The sequence below is a fragment of the Schistocerca piceifrons genome, chromosome 1 (assembly GCF_021461385.2).
Source record: "Schistocerca piceifrons isolate TAMUIC-IGC-003096 chromosome 1, iqSchPice1.1, whole genome shotgun sequence".
Lineage (NCBI taxonomy): Eukaryota > Metazoa > Arthropoda > Insecta > Orthoptera > Acrididae > Schistocerca > Schistocerca piceifrons.
The window spans coordinates 357,092,100-357,101,796 of record NC_060138.1 but is presented as its reverse complement, the minus strand read 5'-3'; the positions used below and the strand labels follow the sequence as shown (position 1 = coordinate 357,101,796).

At 41.2% G+C, this 9,697-nt stretch overlaps 2 protein-coding genes across 2 annotated transcripts; both read left to right on the top strand.

The window, feature by feature from the left end:
• Positions 1–510: 510 nt before the first annotated feature.
• On the top strand, positions 511–1,011 carry LOC124721316 (zinc finger MYM-type protein 5-like). Its single transcript, XM_047246265.1, has one exon. The coding sequence runs from the start codon at positions 511–513 to the stop codon at positions 1,009–1,011; it is 501 nt and encodes a 166-aa protein (XP_047102221.1).
• A 354-nt stretch (positions 1,012–1,365) lies between these two features.
• LOC124786782 lies at positions 1,366–4,587 on the top strand. Its single transcript, XM_047254289.1, is given in 6 exon segments — positions 1,366–1,445; position 1,736; positions 2,948–3,013; positions 3,518–4,102; positions 4,104–4,148; positions 4,150–4,587. Coding segments are annotated over 6 exon segments (1,215 nt in total).
• The last annotated feature ends 5,110 nt before the right edge of the window (positions 4,588–9,697 follow it).

The following is a 9,697-nucleotide window of genomic DNA, read 5'->3' as shown; positions in this document are numbered from 1 at the left end:
TACAACAGAAACTACCGGTCGCTCCAAATAAAACAAAATACAGACTGTGAAATATACATTACATTATGATTTAATTAATACGAATGTATTTATATCGAATATTTGTGACTTAATGACTCATGTACATTAATTAATAGATCATGCAATGCGTGCACTGCATTCATAGAGAATTCTCCCCTAACTTACTGAAATAATACAGCGCCACACAATGTTTGTTAGACTGCATATGTTGGCAGCGCTACGATTTGCACCCGCATGTCAGTAATTGTCAGTAAGAGTCGGAGGCAGCGGTCATGTTTTCGTGGCTGAATAATTGTGAGTGAAACGAGTGTCGTGACTGTGTCAACATTTTAATTTTCTGGTAGGTGCGAAAAACATTTTTATCTTTCAGTTCAGGTTTTTTTCTAGTTACGTCTACTGATAGGTGAATTTCTTTATTTGTTATAGATCGAATATTGTGGTCGCGAAATAGAGCAGTGTCCAAGCAATAATTTGTCAAATTATTAAATCATGCCAGAAGAGAAGGAAATGATTAAAAAAAAGCTTTCTGGTTCAGAAAATCGGAAAAGAAAAGCTGAAAAAGAAAAAGTTCTTGAAGAAACTAAAAAGCACATGAATATTTATAAGTACCTTAAAGGAAATTCTAAGGCAAATACTTCAGATATTGAATCAAAAGTCCATGTATCAGCAAATATTTCTTCAGACTGTGAACAATTATACACAAAAAATATACAATCACCTATTGAAGGTGATCAAATTGACCAGCGCAGTACATCTTTGCATGAATCCTCTGATATTTCTCCAAGTCAAAATCAACACATGACATCTGTGGTCGATGAAAGTATCAACGTTCTTGCAATAAAAGAATACAATGTTTCGGATGTAGGTACGTGGCCAAAAGTACGTAATGCTAGAGATATAGATCGCATTATAATATGTGGACCCTCACAAGTATGTCTAAATAACTTTCCAAAAGATGAAAATGGGCGTCATTTCTCTTCAACTCATTAGACAAGAAAACTATCAAACGAAGAAACTATCAGACGACGGTGGCTAGTTTATTCTGTATCAAACGACAGTGTCTTTTGCTTTTGTTGTCGACTGTTTGATTTAAAGTCAACTACTAATTTGACTACCACTGTGGGTTTCAGAAATTGGAAACATTTAAGTGAAGCTCTGAAACTGCATGAAAATAGTCCTAACCACAAAAAAGCATTTACTCAATGGACTGAAGCTGAAATCAAGTTTAAAGCTGGATTAACTATTGACAAGGAAGAACAAAAGCTAATTTCTAAAGAAAGTTTACGATGGAGCAATGTGCTTCAAAGATTGATGCACATTACTTTGTATTTGGCTGAAAATAATATGGCATTCAGAGGGTTATCAGATAAATTATTTACCCCAAATAATGGAAAATTCTTAGGTCTTGTACAGTTATTGGCAAAGTTTTGTAAAGGATGAGCCAGACAATAAGGGATTTTACTTTATTATATGAGCCTCCAACCGGTAACTTCATTTCTCCATTATGGCCAAGCCACGGCCGGCAGTGTTAGCTGCCTGTAAACTCTTTCGTCCCACGGTCTAGTAACAGGAAGTCAGCACCGAGAAAGGGCACCTTGTTCACGCGCCTCTCTCGTGTGCTGACGAGGTAACGCCGTCCCAGGCGTCGCTTAGCAGGCAACGCTCTGGAAAGTTCCATGCCGCCCGCACGGTTTGCTCGGTCCTGACCAATCAGGGTGGAGTAAGCCGCGTGGTGCGTCGAATATACCCGGCCGCCCGTCGCCGGGCCCCCTCTCTTGTATTCTTGCTCTCCCGCGAGTCGGATGCGCGCCCTGTAGCATCGAACATCTCCCGCTTCTCCCGGTGCTGCGGCACTGTGGACTTAGTTTTGGCAGACAACCACTTTCGGTAGCTTCGCGAACAATGTTCGCCAAATTGTAAGCTCTGGCTCACCCTCACCTCCCTAGGCCTTTGTAGCCCCTTTTCATCATGCTTTAGCCAATAAATGGCCTTTCTCTAAAAATTACTCTATTATTCCATAACGCCCACCGCCTGCCCATACCCGCCATCCTGTACAATTTCTTTTTTGTTTGGTTTAATTTGCGACTGTTTGAGCATTTGTTACAGGGGTGGAGCTAGCCACAGGTATGGAAGATCGCGCACTAGCTTCCAGCGTCTGTTTCAAGACGCGGTTTTGCTCAAGTAGCTCCTGATTTTGTGCGAATAACTGGCGCATTTGTGCATTTATGGCCCCCAGTGGGTCTTGCGAGGCAGGTGCCTCTACGGGGGTATCCCGTTCCGTCGCTCGTGTTCCCATCGGCATGTTCACAATATTATGGGACGCTAGTGACCAGAAAAAAGTAATGATTGTTACAAAAAAAGAACGGGCACAAAGATTCTCAATCCAGCGGCGGAAGATCGTCGAAGCTATAGTTGTAAGCATCGCGGCGACTTACATGGTGATGGCGGCGGTGCGACGCATTGGTGGCGGCGACGGCGTGGTGCAGTGACTGCGGCGGCGGTGGTCGGTGGTCGGCGGGCGGCAGCCGGCGGCGGCGGCGGTGTCCGGACCCTCGGGCGGCGGCAGATGTGTTGGCGGCGGACGGCGCTGGCTCGGCCGGTCGGCGATGGCGGCAGCCCCTGGCGCGTCGGTGACAGCGGCGGGCGGCGGCGGCGTGGCGGATGACGGCGGCGGATGACGGCGGCCCGGCCGGTCGCGCAGCGCAGCGCAGGCCCCTCGAACTCAGGCAGCGGGCAGCGCGGCGGCGTCCGGCTCACGTGGCTGACTAGCGTGGGCTGACTTCCTGTTACTAGACCGTGGGACGAAAGAGTTTACAGGCAGCTAACACTGCCGGCCGTGGCTTGGCCGTAATGGAGAAATGAAGTTACCGGTTGGAGGCTCATATAATAAAGTAAAATCCCTTATTGTCTGGCTCATCCTTTACAGTTTGATCCAATCATGGAAGATCACGTCAGACTGGCATTGAATGGTGATTTGGCTGACCATTATTGCGGCAAAAATATACAAAATGAATTAATAGAACTCATGGCATCACACGTTATGTCTACAGTCGTATCCCGCATAAAGGGTTCAAAGTATTATGCAATTATAGCTGACTGTACTCCAGATATAAGCCACAAAGAACAACTTTCGATAACTTTAAGATGCGCCAACATAACAGAGGATGGCGTAAGTGTAAAAGAACATTTCATCTCATTTCTGCAAATAGATGATACAACCAGTGAAGGCCTCACAGAAATCATTTTAAAAACATTGAGTGATCTTGACCTTAACATTAATGACTGCAGAGGACAGGGCTACGATAACGGCGCGAACATGAAGGGGAAAAATAAAGGCGTCCAGAACAGAATTAAGAAGTTAAATCCACTAGCTTTTTTTGTGCCATGTGGATCCCATAGTTATAATTTGGTATTGTGTGATGCTGCAAAATCATCAGTAAAATCCGTGACACTGTTCGAAATGTTACAAAAAATGTTTAATCTATTTGCTGGATCGGTAAATAGATGGAAAATTTTGACCGACCATTTGAAGATACACACCCTGAAAAATGTAAGTGACACACGCTGGGAAGCTCGAATTGATAGCGTCAAAGTGGTTCGTTATCAATTATGCGAAATGCATGACGCTTTGGTTTCCTTGGTCGATGCTACTGAACAAAGCGATGCTGCAGTGTCACACGAAGCGACAACACTAGGAGGACAATTAAAAGACTTCAGCTTCATTGTTTCTCTCGTGACATGGTATGATGTTCTGTTTCAAATTAATGTTGTGAGTAAAGCAAGTCAGTCACCCACAATCAACTTTGTCGAGTTTATGGGAATCCTTGACAAACGTTGCTCTTATTTGGAAACATATAGACAAACAGGTTTCGAACAAGCTATTGTAACAGCAACTGAACTGGCTTCGGATCTTGATACGCAGCCATTATTTAAACCACAAATGCGATTAAGACGTATTAAACGCAGGCCGGGTGAAGAGGCTGTTGATGATCAAATAACTGACCCAAAAAAGAAGTTTAGAGTAGAGTTTTTCAATGCACTGTTGGACACTGTGCACATATCCATGAAAGAAAGATTTGAAAAAGATGCAAGAATTTTCTGCAACGTGGAGTTTCTTGTTTGACATTAAAAAAAAATCAAAATAAAGAAGAACTAATACAATGCTGTTCTAAATTACAAGAAAAGTTAACTGTCAACATGAAGTCAGATATTGATGGAAATTTGCTGTGCGACGAAATTTTAGGCCTGCAACACTATCTCGAAGACAGCCAGGCAACGCCTATTGAAGCCTTAAACTTCATAAAAAAGCATAATCTTCAAGAGTTATATCCCAACATCTGGATAACGTTACGTATTTTGCTAACAATACCAGTGACTGTCGCAAGCGGCGAACGCAGTTTTTCCAAACTGAAGTTGATAAAAACGTACTTGCGGTCTACAATGTCTCAAACAAGACTAACCAGTTTGGCCTCACTGTCCATTGAAAATGAAGTTGCAGAAAACCTGGACTTTGCTAATCTGATCAGAGACTTTGCCGACAGAAAAGCGAGAAAAGTAAAATTTTAGTCGTTTATAATTGTTTTTCATTAGGCGTAATATGTTTTGTGTTCAGATGACTGACAGAAAATATAGGTTTATGGCTTACAGTTATATTAAATTCAATAAAAATATGGTAACCAATTCAAAATTAGTGTTTTTTCGTTATACATATTACCTCCTATGTATAAAAATCAATTGTTGTGTGTTAGTCTCACCAAAACAAAGAAATGGCTTGATCAATTTGAATAATTTTTGTTTTGTTTTGTTCGCTTTAGTATAGGGGTGCTTCAGAAAAGAAAAGAAATATTTGGGATATACGAGCCTGTTTCAACCACATTTTACGCATCTTTTCTTTGTTTGGAACACGCAAAAACAATTTTCTGGAGTTGTTGTAGATGTACAGTGCAGTACTACGCAATATTTTTAGACAATTTCTCAAAACGTGAATGCCCAAACAATATATCACTGCTATACTGACTGTTATGGCAGCGACAGCAGCATGCTGGACTGACGTCACAGGCTACACAAGACTCACATTGAGCGTCTTAGCGGGCTTTCAGATTATTTGGATTTCATTTCCATTTAAAAAAATAAAATACTCAAATTTATGATGGAAAAAACCATGTTATGATCATAAGATGACGCCATTAACCACTTAAGACGATTTCTAGAAAACAGTCAAATACCGTGTTGCAAAACACTGCCAGGTTCGCTATTTATACAATAAAGGGCGCCAACTGGACGACTCGCCCGGGGCACCTGGATAGCTAAGGCTGGCCCTGGTTCTAATAAGTACAGTCTGTGGTATGAGTTGACGAGGACATTTAAGTGTGTAAATATGTTATGCATGTAAGTCAGCAAACATGGTTATCAACTTATAACTGGTAAAAGACACAAGTCCCCACAGATTCAGGTTGTACAAGTGTACATACATGTAAATTAAAACTTGTGTATGAAATAATTGTACTCCACCAATTTTATGACAGGGTAGCAAAGCATATCATGCCTTAATGTAACACTGATACTGCCCATTTGAGCGTTTAATGAATTCCTTGATGAACTGGTTGAAGCACATCACTCCGTCCAACCTGAGGAGCGTTCATCATCTGTCTGTCCCTCGATGTGGTGGCTCCTGATTTTGTATCTTCACCTCAGTTGTCAACAGAGTCACTGACCTGTCGCCGCGTGACAACCTTGGACGCCCACTTCAGTCACATGCCACCATAGAACAGTGCTGCAGCCTTCATTAAAAAACAAGAATGTCATTTTATTACTCTGTACAAAACTTTTCTCAGTAACTAGACTTCCAAACGAAAACTGTATAACACAGACCAAAAAATGTAGTGACCTCATCAATCAATTTTTGTTTACAAGAGTAGACAAATTTTGGATCCTTCATGTACAGACAAATCATTTATGTAAATAGTTGAACGTGTTCAAAACCTGTAAATTTAGATGAAACTTGTGGCGGTCATTTTTAAGTCGAATAAAAGACGCGCTCTCTGACCGCTAGATAGGGATACCATCTGTCACAACTATGATAGATAGCGAGACCAGAGAGGATTATTAATGAGCAGTGCAATGTGCACTAATTAATTAGTAACTGTCTGTCTATCCGTGTTGGGATCGGAAAGAGACTCGATGCAAGTGCACGCCTGCCAACTATCAGTAACATTGTGAAAGTTTCACATAAAGGTTGTGTGTGCAAATATATTCCGGACAGTTATAAAAAAATTATTTGAATATTTATTTATCAGTCCTCCAAAACCCACCGTAACAATTTTGGACGATCGTGAGGGCCTGCAAGGATACCAATAGTAATGGAGGAAAACTCCAACGTGTTACTGCAACGTTGAAGATGTATAAAAGAAAAATTATTTCAAGAAGTGGCATAACAACATTTATTCTTAACGAAATGTTCAATCTTTTCTTAATTAACTATGGTGACTGACTGTTTGGATAGTCGAAACCCTTTCCTTATTGGAAAATGTATTCTAGAATAATCTTAAAAAATCATTTACCGCTTTTAAATGATATGTCCCTGGTTCTATCCAAATCCTTTTTTCACACATAATACCCTACAAATGGCGACTGAACAATGACAGCAATCTCCAAAAATTTTATGTCTAAGAACAACAAAAATTAGAATACGTTATTGGAGATCAAATAGTACTTATAATATTTGTTGGAATGTTTATAGTATTTGAGGAAGAATGACAATAATACTGGGAACAAGAAACAATTAAACCATCCAAATATCATGGAAATTACAAAATTACAAATTGCAAGGAATCGTGAATAACATAACTTTCAAGGTGGGGGCAAGAGTACTGTTGAATTTTATGCTTGTAAGTGCAATCCCATCACGACACTATACTTTGTTCAGTTTCCCCACCTTTGTAGCAAGCAACAGAGTCCAACCTTGTAATGTGTATTCTTGTGACGTAATAGTACACAACTACGCAAAAAGTAATTTCTAAAGATACAAACGAAGAGTTTTCTGTAATAATTTAACATTTCTTATATACTATATTTACTTGAATCTAGCATGCACTTTTTTCTACCATACGAAATACTAAAAATTGGGGTGCGTATAAGATTCGACGGCGCATTAGATTCGAGTACAAACTTGAATCGTTCACCGATGTTTCTTACCCTATGTGATCTGAAGTAGCAAAACATTTATTAAACTCTAGCAAGAGAATATAGGTATGGTATCTGTGAATTAAAGAAAGGAAGATGTAAATCGAATAAGAGGTTATCGAGTTAAGAGAGCTGGTATATATTTCCAGTTCTGAATTCTGTTCGCAGGTGTCAGTACAAAATCCGTTACTGCCAAGAGAGCAAATTTTCTTTAGTAGTTGGTTCAAATAGAATATGTCTTTTTTTATTTGAATTGTAGGTACTGTCCTGTACATTACAATGCATTGCTGTACTTCTCACCCACCTTTCATTGTTGTTGGCCTACTACAGTACTTTGCATTGTATTTGCATTAGGTAGGCATGAAATGGAAGGAAAGCAGAGAAGAATATAGTATGAAGCTACTTTCAAGCGTAAAGTAATTCTTTATACTGAAGAATATGGTAACAGAAGGGCAGGAAGAGAGTTTGATGTAACTGAGAGTAACGCTCGCTTATGGAAGAAACAAAGATTGGGATTATTTGTAACTACCGCTACTACAAAGAAATTCACTGGCCTAACAAAGAAAGGCATCCTATCATTGAAATAAATGTTTTGGAATTCGTCCAAGAAAGAGGAAAAATGGGCTACCTGTGACCAGTGACACCATCATAACAAAAGAAAAACAGGTGGCTGCAGCTCTTAATATTCCAAAGCAAGAGTTTAAGGCTAGCTGGGGATGGGTTGATCGCTTTATGAAACGAGCACGCTTATCTCTGCCACGCCATACAACAATATGCCAAAAGCATCCACAGGATTTTGAGAAGAAACTTCAGAAATTTCAGTGATATGTTATCACATTTTGGATAGAATAATTTTTCGATGGGCCAAACAGGCAGCGCTGATGAGTCTCCGATTTGGTTTCATGTGGCATATAATTACACGACTAACGAGAAGGGTACAAAAGAAGTTATGATCAAAACATCTGGGTGTGAAAAACAGCGAGTAAGACTAATACTGGCAATCACAGCAGATAGGAACAAACTTCCCCTTTTTTAATCTTCAAACGAAAAACAAGCCCCTGCACTTCAAAGAATGAAAAGCTATTTCCTGATGATGTCATTGTTTGGAATCAGGAGATGGGATGGATGACTGAAACTTTGATGCTCAACTGGCTCCGAAACGTGTAGGAACTCTGTCCTGGTGGGCTTTCCAAGCAGCCATCAATGACCTGTCTTGATGCATTTCGTGAGTAGTAGGACAGCCTATGTATCACCCCACTCTGCATTGTTGCCAAATTTATTCAAGATGTTGGATCCAAAATGGCAGAGATAGATGTGGCAACATTGCAATGACATTGTGGGAAGTTCAAATTTTGGGAGGAAAAATGTCAATTGGGCTTCCTCCACTAACCTGAGAAAATGGCAGGGAAAAAAGGTTACTTGGGCTACTTCCACTAACCTAAGTCATCCAAACGCCACCTCTTCCTTGGAATTGGCACGAAAAGGACTCAGCCTGTGCTGGGCTGCTGGATAGGATAGACGTAAGTCTTTATTTAAACAGTCTTTATTTAAATAGTTTGAGGCAGTAGCTCCATCCAGTGTGTTCACCATGAGGTCAAGAGTCCAACTGACCTAGTACATAGCACTGCCACCAGAGGGCACTGTCATCTCTCCCACGATGTAATTCAAGATGGCGGTCTGGGGAAAAATGGTGGGAACCAATAGGAACGCTCAATCCAGTCACATGTTAGACTTCAGCCAGTAGGATGGCGGTATCCAGTAATGTCATTGGATGGGGTATAGGGTGGGCTCAGCAGCACTGGGACCTCAGTCTTGCTCAGTCAGCCAGCAGCAGCAGCAGCAATAGCATAAGAAGAAGAAGAATCATGAAGTGTCAATAGCACTCGCAATCCAGCACAGCCCTGCAGAACGGGAAGAAGCAGAAAAGTAAGTATCCTATATCACGTCTTTGTCTGTGGTTAGCATTATTATTATTATTGGTTATTTTCGTATCTTGGTCCATAGCCCTTGACACGTCCAAGCCTGCAGGGTCGAGTGCCACTATACTGACCTCTGCCCTCTGCTGCTTCTGGACCTGTAGGAACCTCAGCTGCCATCTTGTTGAGACCTACACTGACCTCTGGACCTGCATCAGCAACAACCTACGGCATGTCTTAACCTGTAGCAACCACGTGGGATCCTGTAGCGCACATAGCCCACTTGCTGGAGCAGGATAAGGAGCTGTTATTGTCCATCACACATGTCGATTTGTGTGATGAGGACATGCGGTCTGCTCCCAACACATTGGATGCTACTGGTGGTCCTAAACAACAGCAAGATGGAGGACAGTACTTGTCGCCAACATACGACCCATCCCAGCAGAACATCCCTGTGCCAGTGCAGGCGCAGGGTGCAGATGCCGTGGATAAGAAGTCATCAAGTGTACCCATGCTTTTCAGTTCTACTTACAATTTAACTCCCAGTGGAATGGAACGTGTAAATGTTTGTATAGAAG